The sequence below is a fragment of the Epinephelus moara genome, chromosome 21 (assembly GCF_006386435.1).
Source record: "Epinephelus moara isolate mb chromosome 21, YSFRI_EMoa_1.0, whole genome shotgun sequence".
NCBI lineage: Eukaryota > Metazoa > Chordata > Actinopteri > Perciformes > Serranidae > Epinephelus > Epinephelus moara.
The window spans coordinates 32,815,069-32,831,687 of NC_065526.1; the positions used below are offsets into that span (position 1 = coordinate 32,815,069).

Here is a 16,619-nt window from a genome sequence, read left to right on the forward strand (position 1 = left end):
TAACCCAAGCTGCAGGCCTTCTTTTTGATTCACCTGCACTTCCTGGTTGCATCTGTGTGTTTATGTTTAAGCTTTTGAGGCTGGACCCTCAGTACATCTTGGATACGATTACACAGCTATTCAAAGCGTTTCTTTCCCTCCTGTAATTCATTCTTATGCACGTCAGTACCAAATGGAAGAAGGTCAGAGTCTTATGGATTACATACAGTGACTAAGCCTGCACTGTCTGGGTCTTTGCAGGTGAGGGAGATGCTGCGAATGCGAGACTCCAATGGCGCCCGAATGCTGACGCTCATAACGGAACAGTTCATGGCAGATCCCCGGCTGTCGCTATGGAGACAGCAGGGCACAGGCATGACAGACAAGTGTCGGCAGCTCTGGGATGAGCTAGGTAAGAACAGTCAGAGTAATGGCCACCGGAAACAGAAACACACAATAAAAATGATGTATTTGTGTATGATCTGGCCAATCAGCCCACAAGTTCATCCATCAGTCACTGTAGGTCAGACAGCAAGGCCGAGAGAACTGTCCAGCCTGTCAGTTACTCAGACAAATCAGCAGTCACCTTGTCGGGTAAACGTTCATCTAGTCAGTAAGCTATTAGGTCATCCAGTCAGCAGCTTCTCCTCCTGCTCGGGCCTCTCCTCTGCTCTCGCTCCCTACACAGAGTGAATGATAAAGGCTGCCGATCAATACGGCTGCTCAGCTTCTCTGCAATCAATCTCAGCATTTAGGAGGTCAATGAGAACACTTCCTGGGTGAGTGAGGGAGATCATGACACAGACACAGACAGAAATAACAGCCAGACAGAAATAACAGCCAGACAGTCTGCGTTTGCTGCCTGATAATTTTCCTCAGATATGCAGACATCTGACAGTTGACCCCGTTTGAGGTCTGTGTCTGTCGAACAGGTGAGTCTCGTGCAGAGGTTAGTTGAGACCAAGCTGCCTGTTGGTGTTACAGGTAGTATTCAGATTCATATAACACAGCAACTCTGGAGCACATGCACAATATTTCTGTTATGAAATTCATAATAGTTGTTGGCTGACTTTGTCTTTATAGATCAAGTGTTAAAAAAAATAAAAGCAACACAAAGCAACACATTCTTTAGCTTTTCAGACATACAACATGACTGAATGTATGTCTTTACTAGATTTAGTGTTGCTTTTCTGCTATATTATTCTTTATAGGGATTATCATTCAGCCGTGGTGGGCTTTCTTGAGTAATAGATTAGTTGTTTAGTCAATGAAATATCAGAAAAATATTTAAAAAAAAATGACTATGAAATGTTCCCAGATCACAAGATGCATCTTCAGTTTGCTTAATTTTGTTAAATCAATGTTACAAAACCCGAAGATATTCAATTTACTATCATATATAACAGAGAAAACCATCAAATCCTCACATTTGAGAAGCAGGAAGAAGACAATGTTCTTAATAAATGATTAAATTATCAACATCAAGTCATTTAACAAACCAGTTAATCACATAATCAATCCAGGTCTGGCCTGTTTGTTTGTGTGCTGTTTGTTTTGGAGGGGTTTAAAGGTGCCAATTCCCAACATTTTTGCTACAATATGTTGATTGTATGGAAATACAGTTAATCAGGAGTGACAGCACTGTGAGGTTTCGAGCAAGAAATAGTGGAATGGCAATATTTGCTTTCTTTTAAATAGAATTACTCAAAAAGGCCCTTAGTTTCCGAGGTTAGAGGAAACCCTGAATTTTTTTTGTAGCGTTTAGAGAACTCAACCAGCTCCCATCATGGCTGACTCTTTCCAGGTCCAGTAAATTCCCTTAAATGGCCCCCAAGAGCCTCTGCTTCCTTTGTATCCTGACCTCTGCCTGCAATCCTTTCTCCAGGTGCATTGTGGGTGTGCGTGGTGCTCAACCCCCACTGCAAAAGCGAGGAGAAGAGCGGCTGGCTTAAGCAGCTGAAGAAGTGGGGCGACATGGACGTCTGCCCGCTGGAGGACGGCAACTACGGGAGCGAGCTTCCAAACATCACCAACGCTCTGCCGCAGAGCAACCTAGCGCAGGGTCAGCACCAACACACACTCACACACACACATGCACACACATACATACTGTGTAATCAATCTGAACTTGAACGTTGTGACTCCCGGGCAGATAAGATGCAACAACATGACGCCATCACTGACCCTGAGTGTGTTGTTTTTCTCAGACTCTCTGTCCAGGCCGAGGAGGTCGGTGTTCAGCCGGGCCATCGAGGCCTGTGACCTCCACTGGCAGGACAGCCACCTTCAGAGGATCATCAGCAGCGACCACTACATGTCTCCATCCTACCAGAGAGAGGGGGAGAGCCTGCTGTTCAACCCTCAGGGCCTGCCGCTCTGGCTAGGTGAGCACACACAGACACACACATATACACACACACACACGCACACTTGCTGAAGTCATAGAGGGATTATTTTATTCCTCAGAAAATCAGCTTCCCCATGTGGTCTATTTATGTGTAAGAACACTTTAATGTCACCAAAACTGAAGCAGCAATTCATGACTGATTTCCAGGAAAAGTAATTGCATTTGCCTATTGCATCATTTGCACTCAGCAACGTACGTCCACACATCTATTGTGGTTTATTTAGTCAAATAATGAGTTTATTTGAAATGCAAACATGCATTGAGCAACACACACACACACACACACACACACACACACACACTTTCTGTAAAGCAAAACTTAATTTTCAGGATGTTTCTGTGGCACTTCCACATACACACAATCTCTAATTCCACTGAAAGCCGACCCAATACTAACACACACACACACACACAAAGTAATTCTGCTGATATTGAGGCCAGTATCTGCAGTAAGCAGCTTCCAGCTAAGATCTGTCAGATTCTGCAACTTAAGCCAGCTATCAGACGCACACTGGCGTTCTGCTGAGACTGCACTGTGCGTGTCTGTGTTTGTGAGTGAGTGAGTGTGTGTGTGTGTGTGTGCGTGTGTGTGTGTGTGGGTGTGTGTTTTTGTGCCATTACTGACTACATCCTATGTCCCACAGTGTGTGTTTGAAAGAGGAATACACGTGTGTGACTGTGTACAGCAAAGCATGTTTGTGTGTGTCAGTGTGTGTATGTGTACATGTTTATTTAATTTAATTTAGTTTGTGTATGTGTGTGTGTGTGTGTGTGTGTGAAGCTGTCCTGACTCCACCTTATCACTCTGTCGACCACACAGACCACGTCCCGACGGCCTGCGCTCGAGTCGACGCCCTGCGTTCCCACGGTTATTCGAGGGAAGCATTGCGATTGGCCGTCGCCATCATCAACACACTCCGCCTCCAACAGCAGAGACAGATGGATATCTACAAACACCAAAAGAAAGGTAAAACATATACACACCACTCTAAACAAAATAATGCAAAACAGTAGCTGAACATGGTTCTTTGACTTTTAGTCATAGGAGAACCTGTTTCGGTGCTATATGGCACCCATCTCTTAAAGGTGCTGAAGAACCAGTAGATAACCTCTAAAGAACAATGCAGGGGTATAAAATGTTCTGTTACAATTCTTCATCTTAGTTTAGTTTAAGTTACCGGGGAAAGAACCAGTAGATGACCTCTAAAGCACCATACAGAGACTTGAAAGAACTGCCTTCTGAAGTGAGGGTGGTATCATTTTGTTTTCCTCTCTCAGAGCTACTCCAGAGGGGCGTGACTTCCACCACCAACCTGGAAGGCTGGGTGGGTCATCCCTTAGACCCGATTGGCTGTCTGTTCACTACACTCACTGAAACCTGTCGTGTGGATGATGACAACACCATGGACACCGGAGGTATGACGATAGGGTTCTGTCTGTCATTTCCAAGAATTTTCTCTCTATGAATATCATCATGAGAAATCAGTGCCATTCCCATGACTGCTCATGTTTTGTTGCATCATTTAGCACTGAAAGATCTTTCTTTCACAGGGAATGCTGTGCCACTGCACCAACAAACTGTCTAGTTTTACAATGTGCCTCTGGTCTTAATAGAGGATTATGAAAAGGCTGGTCATGAGTTGAGGTTCAGGCATGGAAAGTTTTCAGTATCGTAGGTTCACTTTATTTTTTTATAAGCTCAAGAACCGAGTCACTAAAATGTATAGTGTATCTTTCACTTAATGCTTTTTTTTAGCATTGAATTGATAGGCACTTTGACACTGCTCTTTACCATGGTGAGCGAAACTGAGAATAAGCTTTACCTTTTATGTTGCCTCCATTATGAGCAGCCATTAGCGAAGAATGCTGATCAGAGCTGCAGCAACCTAACAATTTATAGAGACTGGGAATAAGAGGTAGAGGTACTGATATTTTCACAGAAACATATCATTCATGACATGTCGACATGTTGAATGACTTATTATGTTACACGTATATTGTTAGTTGCAGCCAGACTAATGCATATATTAAGATCAAAATCCTTCTACGTCTGCCTGTGCCTTGTTGCACTGAAATTAGTGTGGTTTTAAGGTGACCTACTGTCCACTAAACCTGTAACGTAAGCTAAAGCCTTAGCATCTACTAACCACCATTCTCCTGTCGCACAATACATGGGTCAAAGAGCTTATTTGCCAAACACAAGGTATAATTCCTTGCACACTTCACCAGCTGATGCAGTGTAATCCTGAGCAGAGGTGATTGGGCACACCAGCAGTGACTCATTAGACAACAGACTCCCATGTTCTTATATCAGGGCCGGGCGCTATTGTGCTGCAGACAGCCATAAACTAGCAGAGCATGAATGGATCGTGCTGGAACACCCTGCTCATTTAGACCACACTCCTGGTGTGTGTGTGTGTGTGTGTGTGTGTGTGTGGTATGTATAGAATTCATCACCATTTGCATCTCACCCTGCCCAGGGCCTTTTTTTCACCAGTGGCTATTGCAGCAGAGCAGAATAGGGGTTGGGTTTTCCCATTGTTACCAGGCTACAGGGAACTATTGTCAATTCAAACAATACTGACCACTGGCACACTCGTTGGTGCGAGTGTGTTTGCGAGTGTGTGTTGGCGATAGAGTCAATGATTGTCTTGTGTTTTGGGAATTTGAGGAGAGTGGTATGACTATTTTGCATGTGTGTGTATGTGTATAGCCTGGTCGCCATGCTTTATTTCCCTCCAGAAGACAGCTGGGAACATCTGTTAAAAGAGGGGGCGGGCCCCGGACTGTGTGTCGACCAATCGAAATGCAGTCTTCTCTCTGATCTTTTCGAATCAACCAATCAAACAGCAGCCCATGGACAGAAGAAAAACAAAATTGAGTTAGCACCAGGGTTAAGCCTGCAAAATCAGTTTCCACTTTTCCCTAGATTTACACACTCACACACACACTCCTACACACACACACACTCACACACATATCCATGGAATAAACAGGATTGAGGGGATCTATTGCTCAGAGGGGATTTAAGCAGAATGATGGGATGGGGGAGCAAGAGAGAACAAATGGGCACCAATCAACAGCTGAGACTCTCACGGCATCTGTTCTCACTTATAGCTGTTGAGCATTGGTGTAGGGTTAGCGGCCATTTTAGATTAGTGATCACTATCTAACATCAGTGCCACATTTATATAATGTTACACAGCTTTAATGTTATATATACATAAATCATACCAAATTTAATTTTCTCAGAGAATTTAAGCTTTTTCAGACATGTCAGCTTCAGTATGCACAAACGGATAGGTTTGGGTTTTTTCAAGGCTCTCTTAATACGATACACACTGTATGCCTGGCCCTGAAGCAGTCTCTGACTAACATAAGCCTTATATTAGCTCCAGTGAGCTAGGTCTTTAGATACGGTGGTTTTGCACCAAGCTCAGTTACTTTTTGTTTAATTGGGCTGGTAAAAATAGTTCTGGGGGTACTGTGATCATTTGGGCTGCTTTTTGTACTACTTGGTTGGTTTCCTGAAATGAAGAGTTAGGCCCAATGACTCAGCCCCTCCTCCTCCATCCAAGTGGTATGCTTGAGATTGACAGTGGGCTCAGCTTGACACACAATAGTTACATAGATACCAGTATAATATTTTCTCAATCTGATTGAAATTATTTGATTAGAGTTCCCAACCTAACTTTTAACATGGGCACTAAATAAAGTGATCCAATAAAATATGTGTTTACATGCCCCAAAGCATTTACATAACTTAGTGTAAGTATAACATTATTGAAACTTCTCCAACTTTTCATCTTTTCATACACTTGTTTGTACATCTTGTTTTGAGCTTTTCAATCATCAAGGTGTTAAACAACCCTTAAATCTTTTAAAGTCTCCAACAAAAAAGTTGCATCAGCCATAAACCGTTTTTTTTTTGCTATCGTCATGTGTCTGTTCTTCCCTGAAGCATCGTCACCTAATGTTACCCCCACAAGGGAAAACATGCACTGAAAAAATATATATTTATTTCAACCAGAGGGAAACAATAGGATTAAGCATTTAAGTGGTTAGTAGCCACTCATATTTTTCTATTGAATGGATTATCAAAGGTTAACACCACCCCTCTCAACCCAATTAACAACTCCTTTCAATCAGGCCAGGCTCTTTCCATTGAGGGGGTTACAGGAGGCATTTTTATTTAGACTGGGCTATTATTCTGAATATTGTGACTGATAACTGTTGACAAATAAGCAAATGTCATGCTGGTGCATTAAATCTAAACTTTTGTTCTTACACAGATTATTATTCAGTTTGTCCATATCAGTGAAAAATTTTACTGTAACAATCCCTGGCCTTTGATAGTGTTGAACACATCTTTGCTTGATTCTCTAAATGGCTTTCCTTGTGTCCTTCCTTACTACCTACCTCTCAGAAGGTGATCCCAGGCCTCCAGTCTACCATCACGTACCAGTGTGGGGCAGTTCTGATGGAGGGGAATCCTACCTGACGCTGGCCTTAGAGGTGGCTCTGATGGGTATGGGCCAGCAGAGAATAATGCCTGAGGGCCTGTACGCTCAGGATAAGGTATGATGGTCCAGCAATACACACTGTCACATGATGCCGTTGTATTAATATGACAGACATTATAACATAATCCAATGAACAGATTCCACCCCCTTGTAGAGAATACAGTAATGCTAGGCTGCTTGCAGTGGGTAACCAAACTGCATTTTGCATATTAAAACATGCGGTGTGAATTCGCCTGGTGTAGACAATGTTGCCACGATAGAAAATCACTATAATTAAATGTCTGTGTGAAGTAATTGCAAAGCAAAAAAAGGAGAAAAGGTCACAGCATTTTGTTTCCTGAAAAACAAGCGCTACAGTCACCATACTGAAGTTCACTTTGAATTAGAATAAATCCAAGAAACATTTCTTTATGTGAATAGTAGTCTTCTGCAGAGTGCTTCACGTGGCTGCTATAGACCTTTCTTAATGTCAGAGGAATTGGCAAAAATATTAATGTTTTAGGCACCTATTAACAACAAGGCATTAAGGACAGATTGGTATTATAGGATGACACAAATTAGAAAAAAGAAATGTTTTGAATAAGAATTGCATTTAAAACAAATCAAGTTTCCAAAAGGACCTCTAAATGGTGAAATAGAATCTGTGTTCTGTGTGCTGTTAACGGAAGATATGCACAGATGTGACAATGTGAGGTATTAAAGCACCCTGCTAGTGCTTAAATACCTCAGATTCCTAAAATCCCTTCTTAAAAAGGTATTTAAACTTCAAAGTGTTAGGTAATTTTCTCTCACTAGAAGTTATAAATCATGGATCTAAACTGTGTATCTTTGAACACATTCTTACATAATCTCACTGTCACTATTGGTATTAAACTTGGAAATTATAAAACAGTTATTCCAAAAGTAAAGTTTTTAGCATCTGTAGATCATTTTGGCACATTTTTCTCATTTTCCATTGACGTTAAACTGGACATTTAATGCATGATCACGGTGACAAAAATGTGCATTGTGATTATGTTGTAGGTGTGTCGTAACGAGGAGCAGATTGTTGCAAAACTCCAAGAACTGGAGCTGGATGACCTCCTGGTTCAGACTCTTCGGAAACAGGCCATACAGCTACTAGAAGGTACAACAACAACATCGCACATGATGGTCCCATCTGGCTTTCACATTGTTGAGGAGCAAAATAAACGTAACACAAAATTGTACTTCTCTTGGTGCAGCTGGTCCGTTCAGCGGTCTCGGTGAGGTCATCCACAGGGAGAGCGTTCCCATGCACACCTTCGCCAAGTACCTCTTCTCTGCGCTGCTACCACATGACACAGACCTGGCATACAAGGTGGCTCTCCGCGCCATGAGGTCAGTTTCACAACTCAGTGCAAAATCTGGCAAACACTGCGAAGTATACAGAATACGAGTCAGTTTATGAGGTCCACATGTTGCTATAAATCCCTCATTAAGGTTGTAATCAGTTGTCTTTAATTGTTTAATACAGGAGTTGTTTTAGTTTTGTGATCATTTTTTAATCTGTGGCATTAGATGTTGCTATTGGTGCTACTGATTTGTATTGCATTATACTGAGAGGTCGTTCACCCTAACTGATGTACGTCAGTTAAACAGCTGTTAATAAATATGTTGTTGTATGTTTCTGTCAGGCTACCGGTGCTGGAGTCATCAGCAGGCTCCGGGGACGTGGGCCACCCTCATCATGGCATTTCCATAGTTCCAAGTAGATACCCACGCTGGTTTACACTGGGACACCTGGAGTCACAGCAGTGTGAGCTGGCCTCCACCATGCTCACTGCTGCTAAAGGTACATATTTGCATATCCACAGCTGTAGTCACAGTAGAAAAATGTCCCTTGAGATGCTTCTCCAACAATGCACACTTAGTTAACAAAGTTTTTTGCCTTCAGGTGACATGTTGAGGTTGCGGACAGTGCTGGAGGTTATTCAGAAAAACATCCACTCCTCTTCCTTAATCTTCAAGCTGGCCCAGGACGCCTTTAAGATAGCCACACCTGCAGACAACCCACCTGATATAACCCTGCTCAATGTGGCACTGGAGCTAGGACTACAGGTACTGACTGTGTGTGTTTGTGTGTGTGAGAGAAAGAGAGCAGGCAAAGTATGAAGGCGAGTCAGCAATTTTCATAAATCATTTCACCACAAAAAAAATCAGAGCACTGGTCACCAGTCAAAACATGCAACAGTTTCCTTGAACTTATAATTTGTGTAGGCCTCCACAGCCTCACTACAAATTAACAGAGAAAACATCACACAGCGTCTTGCCGCTGTTGATGAGAAGAAACCACATAATTAAGCCTTTTGGGTCCCACAGTAAACACAGAAAAAACTCTTCAGATCATCAAGGCAGCAGTGTCGCTGTGGCTTCACCCGCCCGCCTCTTCCTCCTGGTATTTAGAGTATCTGCTGAATTCCTGTCAGCAAAACTGCTAATAAAGTGCTCAAAATGAAAGGGTCACAATTAGTCATCTGTGTAATTATGAACACATTTTGGATACATCTGTCATCACTGGAGACGTGTGGTGTTGTGCTAACTGTTCAATTATGAAAATCACACATTTCACGTTCGCTTGTTTGCTCAAGGTACGGACAGATATGTTAGAATTTCTTTATCAACATTCAAACAAAAACTGTGTGACTGCCAAGAAAATACTGGCTGTAATAAGTATTCCCTTTGTACAAAGTAGCAGGATCAGAAAACATTTTGTTCTGCATGTGTGTGCTCTGCAGGTGATGAGGATGACGCTGTCCACACTGAACTGGAGGAGGAGAGAGATGGTTCGATGGCTGGTTACCTGTGCCACTGAAGTTGGTACGTGATGCCTTTTCACACACACCAGTAAAACAGGATTCATGGTCCAATTATGGCCTTCACAGTGCGTTGCTATCTGTAATTGGCTGATACACTGGCACCATGAAGGCTTCAGTGGTTAAAGCATACTTGTCTCACTGCTGAATAGTTGATGTCTGGTGGCATAGTGCGAAACAGTACAGTTTATGGCTGTCCAAACCAAATCAACTGTTTCAGTTAAAAGAGTAGATTTATTTAGGTTGAGCCTTTCAAGTACAGAGCCTCAAATTACCTCTGACAGAAAACCAAAATGGCATTGAAAGGCACAGTGCAAGACACACAACAGTGGGTTGTGAGACTAGACCTGGTGATAAAGCAACATAGCAGCAGCATTCTGAACAACTTGTGGAAGTTACAGAGACAACTTGTACCCCTTTTCCACCAACTTGTAACGGGTTCTGTCGGGTTCTGAACCATTCAGAGCATTTCAACCAAAAATGATTTGTTCAGAATCCAAAAAGTTTGTCCCCAGCTGGAACCAAAAAAAAAAATCAGGTGTCCTTAATCTGTAGTGCAAATTTTGACAATGTCAAAGGACGTGTCATATTCTACAAGTTGGAAAGAAAGGATGAAGATGGCAACAATGGAGAAGTCAAGTAAGAAATCATTGGGGAAAAATCTTCCGTCGCTCCCCTCTTCATTGATGACACTCACCTGATAACCACAGTTACAAACCATAACCAAGCTGGTTTGCTTGATGGTACAAGGTTCCAAGAATCCTGAATGGAACCGACCTAGAGCTTTTTTGGTGGAAAAGGGGTTTTGGTATATAAGTGGCTACACTCCTGTAAACTAGAGGAAATACATGCATGGATAATCTTCAACTGGACACACAAGGCCTTAGTGTCGAAGTATTCCTTCAGGCTTATGCTCATCATTAGATACGTATACCAACATGGATGGAGCTCTCTGTCCCAACTCTGCATTCAATTGGTCCATATTTATGCGTGTTTTCTGAAAGTTTACACATACAGACATAATGAAGCAGTACCACGAGAAAATGTTGGGGCAGTGTAGCCAATAGTTCAAGTGAGACACGAAAGCAGGACACAGCAAAGACATTTTAGAAAAGGTGGAAATTTTTGAAGAGAGGTTATGCAAGTCAAGTCTCCTCCCTTGTTAGATTCTTCCTTTTAACAGTGGAATTAACTAAATAAGAAATCGTTGTCGACTCATACCAGTATCATATGATTTACATCGTGACCACAATTAGTGTTAAATCTTTCTCTCTCCTCCTCAGGTCTGCGGGCATTGGTGAGCATCTTACAGAGCTGGTACACTCTCTTCACACCGACTGAGGCCACCAGCATCGTGGCGGCCACTGTCATGTCCCACAATACCATCCTGCGTCTCAGCCTCGACTACCCTCAGCGAGAGGAGCTGGCTAGCTGTGCAAGGACCCTGGCCCTGCAGTGCGCCATGAAGGACCCCCAGAACTGCGCCCTGTCAGCTCTGACGCTCTGCGAGAAGGACCATATCGCCTTCGAGACGGCCTACCAGATTGTGATCGATGCAGCATCCACGGGTATGACTTACTCCCAGCTGTTTACCATTGCGAGGTACATGGAACACAGAGGATACCCGCTGCGGTCCTTCAAGTTGGCCTCCCTAGCCATGACCCACCTTAACCTGGCTTACAACCAGGACACACACCCGGCCATTAATGACGTGCTCTGGGCCTGTGCGCTCAGCCACTCTCTGGGTAAAAATGAGCTTGCAGCCATTATTCCCCTGGTGGTGAAGAGCGTGCACTGTGCCACGGTGCTGTCTGACATCCTGCGGCGGTGCACCATGACGGCACCGGGTCTTGCGGGCATTCCTGGGAGAAGGAACTCTGGGAAGCTGATGTCAACAGACAAGGCGCCGTTGCGGCAGCTCTTAGACGCCACAATCTCGGCGTACATCAACACCACGCACTCTCGACTGACGCACATCAGTCCACGGCACTATGGAGAGTTCATAGAATTCCTGAGCAAAGCACGGGAGACTTTCCTGCTGGCACAGGACGGCCACATTCAGTTCGCCCAGTTCATAGACAACCTGAAACAGATCTACAAGGGCAAGAAGAAACTGATGATGTTGGTCAGGGAGCGCTTCGGCTGACCTTACCCCTCCCTTACAGGGACCCTCTTCTTGGGAAGTAGTTAAATTTATTTGTTTCTATTTAAGGTTTTTTGGATTCCTTGTATTTTTACTTATTATGTTGAGCCATTTGTTGACTAAGTCTTAAGTTTTTGTCCAGTTTTGTTGTTTTGTTTCTTGAATGTGAACCAGGAAGTGTTCGCAGTACATTGCTCTACTTCATTGAGACTGCAAAAGGGGAAACGGCTTGAAATGTCAAAGAAACAAAAACAAAGCATTTTCCCCATATGACTTATGTTAAATCTAGTATGAAAAAGTCAAGATTGTGATGAAAAAGACAAAAGGAACTTTTGTTTTTCTGTGGCACATGACGATTTAAAACCAAAAGATTTTGTTGGATGGGGTACTTACTTTGAGCCAGAAGACGCTTTCAGCTGGGGTTAAGAAGAAGAGGAGGAAGTGGATTTCAAAGTGGAAGGAACATGTCATTCCAAAAGAAAAAAACAAACAACCCACTGAGGTCATAAACACACATAGTGTTACTGTCATACCTCGACTGTATTATTTGTCAGCTTTAACTTCTCTATCAGAAATGGCCTCTTGTTTCATTCAGGGCATCTTAGAGTAGAGAGGGCAGAATACAGAACTACACATGTGTGGTCTCTTTGTGAAAGACGTCAGCACCAACAGGTATAAACTTGACTAAAGCCACTCTAGACTAGCTCCTACCCTCTACACCTGCTGGTCAGTGCTTTTCCTTAAGAATATCCTAAGAGGAAGAACCATGTTGCTTCACAGAGTGCATGTTTTCAAATCCAGAAGCCTGAGAGTGACATTGTTCAGGCTATTCTCGCTAAGGTAGAGTAGTTGAGGCTCCACGTGCACATATGTATTCAGTATATCTCGTATGTCCTCCTATAAGCTTATTAACAGTGACAATACACAACTGTGATGAATGATGGGGGTCACAGTATTCCCATCCCTAGAGCTACCACTGCACTGCTGTACAGCTATTTGTGGCCAAAACCTTTGAAATCTATAAGACTCCAGTGGTCACCTTTCACTCGCTAGATCAAGATTTAGTCAATAAGCAATATAAGTCAAGTCTGCGCTTCATTTTTTTATCTCTTAGCAGCATTAATTTCACCTACTTGCATTGTTTTTGGAAGCTTTGGAACATATTGGGACCTTGTTGATTTCAGTGACTGTTTGTTAACTCTGCCTGTAGCTAGAGGCCCTTTTCCATCTCAAAGAACATTTGGTGGAACTTTCGTAGATTTATTTCTTTGTTTTTAGGAACTTTTTTATGAACCCAGAATATTACCCCATTAGAAGGACAGAGATCAGGTTTCATTGTTAATTCTTTTGGTTATTGTTTCTACCCCTAAGGCCCTAGCAGGCCAGATAGTACTTATTCCAATTGTTTTGAGTTCTTGGGGTGAAATTGGTAGTACTTACCATTGCTGATTTGTCAAACAAGCATGTTTCAATTTAACAGCCAGAATTGTCTAAAATTAAAAAGCAGCAGGAGGTAACAAGTGCTACACAATTAAGTATTTTTGGACTGATACCAAGGTAGAAGCTCTGCCTTGTATATAAATATCACTATATATATATCAACAATTGAAAAGCCTGATAAAATATTTTTTATGAATTAATTGTAGAAGAAGGTTTAAACCATAGATAAATCTGCACTAATTGATATTTTTTATGTGTAATGTATAAAGGGCGCTTGTAGTGACTAACCCACAAACATGTATCACCTAACTCTGCTGTTCCCCTCGGCTCTATGAAGCTTGTTAGCATCATTTAGCTAATTAGTTTGATTTTTACAGCCTGCAAAGTTACCGTTAGGTTAAGTCTCGCTCTGCTCATCATCCTCTTTTCCAACTGCAGCAGCTAACTGTTAGCAAAGAAGCTAACCAACTGAACACTGGCTGCCTCGCACCAAACAGCAGAAAGACAAAGTTAGCAGCTAGCTGGTGCACAAAATGTCACATTTAGCTGCTAAAAAGAGAGTGAATATTGGACTCACATTTGTTAGTCAGCCAGAAACATGAAGCCATACGAATGCTAATGTTGCTCCATCTCTGCTAAATATGTAAATTAGCAACTGCTTGCTAACATGTTAGCCATAGCAACTTTGGAAGGTGATAATATGTCAGTGTTGTGTTCTTAGCTTGATCACTGCCCCCAAACTCAGTTAACAGTGGTTTAAGCGTTGTTTTGAAAAACTAAAACAAAAAAAGAAAGGCAATATCCAAAATATATAAACCCACACCAACTGCAGTAATCACATTTGTTCCCTTCATGGCTAAAGCAAAACGAACATGCTTAAACATCCTGAATTATTATATTTCTCTAGTTCCTTGGTCTCGTGATGGAAAAGAGTCTATAGTTACTAAAGCCACTTACCTGTGAATGCTACTGGTTGTGATCATTGTGGACTGTGAAGACAAGAGGCCTTGTCTTTCTCAAAGGGTTATAGATACACAGTGCAAATACATCAAATACTGTATGTTTTATGACTTGATGACTTAATCATGTATAATTGAGACCACATGCCTTGGCACAGGAAGTTATTTGTTCTGTATGAGGGATGTTCATGCTCCCTTATGTAACCCAGTGGCAAAGTGTTGTTGTTAATGGCGGTATACAGTACAGCAAGAGCTTGAATTTTTACCAGTCGGACTTAAACGTCATCGTACAAGCACTTCACACAAATACCTCTTCAGTACGTTCCTGCCTGCTTCAGCATTTATTTATTGATTGTTTAGTAACTTTGTATGACTGAGTAGGAATCGCAGACACATTAACAGGACATGGCGAGCGAGTCGGCCTGTCGATGGCGGGAGAATAAAAGAAAAGGGTTTTTGAATGGAGGAACATTTTCTTGTCTGCTTTTACATTCCATGAGAGCTACCTTCACCCACTACCCAGGTAGTCAGTCACAACTCTGGGCCTTTTCGATCTGAAGAAACGCAGATAGAAGAATGGAGATAAAAAAAAAAAAGGAAAACTGAGCAAAAGAAAGAAAAGAGAGGCTAAACTCAGTTCTCAGGGACATCACTTAAAGAAACAAAACAAAAAGTAGTAGCATTAAGCATTTAAGATATTGTAAATATTAAAGTGTCAATTCAGAAAATTGTAAAGTTATAATTATTTATGATAAGTATGTTATGTGTTTGTTTTTACTTTATTTTTATGTTGTTTTTTCGGCGGGGGTGTACTTGAATTGTTTTGGACGGGGAATTTGACAGCGTTTTTTGTAAGAGCAAAGACTTCAAGGCATTTCTCAGGTGCTCCTGTGTACATTTCTTTCAGTTTGTTTTTGCTATAACTATTATTATTTGTATCTCTTTGATTTTTTTTAATTTCATTTGCAAAGACAAAAAAAAGTCTGTTTTCCAAAAGGAAGCATGTTATTCGGAGTTGAGGAAAATGAGGAAGGCATTCACTTGTAAACTAAACCTGACTATGCAGAACCACTTCGATGGTCTTGTCACCTCTTAAAGATGCCCCCTAAAAACTTAAAAGTGTGGAAGAAGAGACTCGTTGGACTGTACCACTATTAAAAAGAGGGGGAGGTTGTGGACAAAGACAAGACCCAGCATGCTTGTATTTGGACAATGCGCAGTAGCCAGCCTGCATACGCTGCAACATTTAGAGGAGAAAAAAAAAGAGAAAATGGTGGAAAATGCCTTTGTGACCGATCAATGTACAAAGTTTATTTTTGCTTTACTTCTTTGTTGGTTTTATTTAATCAGGACTCAAGCCTTTAGTGTCTTCTCAGAGGTGTCGTGTGGCAGCGCCGCAAGTGAGACAGAACAATACACAAAATGTCAGAGTCAGAAACAGCAACTGTGTGAACAAAGGAGGTAGCCTGTGGATGACCTTGTGTTCATTCCTCATTGTTACTTGTTTTTTTTATTGCTTTCTCAACTCCCTTCAGCGTTCACCTCTTCTATCTCATTACCATACTTTCTTTATCTAATCTTCAGTTGTTCATCGCCTCACCCCCTCTCACAGAGGGAGGAGCAATGCATCCATGTGTCAGTGACCAGCTTTCAGTGCAGCCACTTCCTCTGTTGTCCTACCTTAATTAAAGCTTTGAGACATCAGTGCACTGCAGCAGCCTTGTGTCTGCACAGCGTTTGACGAAAAACATTTTCTTCTTTTGTTGCTGCAAGGTTTTTACATAATGAGGATAAAAAATATATTTTTTAATTTCTTGGCTACACCGTTGGCATGATGAGGCTGTTTTCCTAAATCTTAAATGAAAGAGGGATATTATTTTACCACTTTCCTAACTCGGAGGCTCCGGCCAGCTGCCTTTATGTGATGCATTACCTGACAGCATTACAACTAAGACGTTCCTCCCTCTGACTTGATCTCTGTTTTTCAGTCTGTAGTAACTGTATCAGCCAGTTCTTATTGTTTCCCTTTATTTTGTAGGAGAGTACTATTTGCTGGTAGAGATCTAGTTCACCCACTGTTTCCCTCTATGTTTTGTTTTTGGATTCTTTCTAACTTAAGGGAAAATTGAAAGTGTTTGTTGCCTCTTTGTGCTACTGATTATGAAAAGGTATTTCCAGTATTTGTTGCCACAGAAGTATGATAGCTTATCATCAACACTTGTTTTTTTTTAATTTGTAATTTTTTTTGTGCAACTTCTTGAGCTACTGTCTATAAAGCAAGAATTTATTACTATTTATGTAACGCTACTACCATTTTATATTGATTTGTGTTGG

The 16,619-nt window shown here is 41.8% G+C and overlaps 1 protein-coding gene across 2 annotated transcripts in view; it reads left to right on the top strand.

The window, feature by feature from the left end:
- zswim5 (zinc finger, SWIM-type containing 5) overlaps nt 1–14,887 on the top strand; it is a 72,856-nt gene extending 57,969 nt beyond the window's left edge. The window contains exons 5-16 of one of the 2 annotated variants that reach the window (XM_050074648.1): nt 241–391; nt 1,865–2,041; nt 2,187–2,363; nt 3,207–3,353; nt 3,665–3,802; nt 6,813–6,964; nt 7,933–8,035; nt 8,133–8,268; nt 8,565–8,722; nt 8,825–8,988; nt 9,666–9,747; nt 11,027–14,887. In XM_050074648.1, the coding sequence (XP_049930605.1) occupies nt 241–391; nt 1,865–2,041; nt 2,187–2,363; nt 3,207–3,353; nt 3,665–3,802; nt 6,813–6,964; nt 7,933–8,035; nt 8,133–8,268; nt 8,565–8,722; nt 8,825–8,988; nt 9,666–9,747; nt 11,027–11,889 (2,448 nt within the window). In that variant the 3' untranslated portion in view covers nt 11,890–14,887. The remainder of the gene's footprint in view (nt 1–240; nt 392–1,864; nt 2,042–2,186; nt 2,364–3,206; nt 3,354–3,664; nt 3,803–6,812; nt 6,965–7,932; nt 8,036–8,132; nt 8,269–8,564; nt 8,723–8,824; nt 8,989–9,665; nt 9,748–11,026) is intronic. The other variant, XM_050074649.1, reaches the window with a different exon arrangement.
- The last annotated feature ends 1,732 nt before the right edge of the window (nt 14,888–16,619 follow it).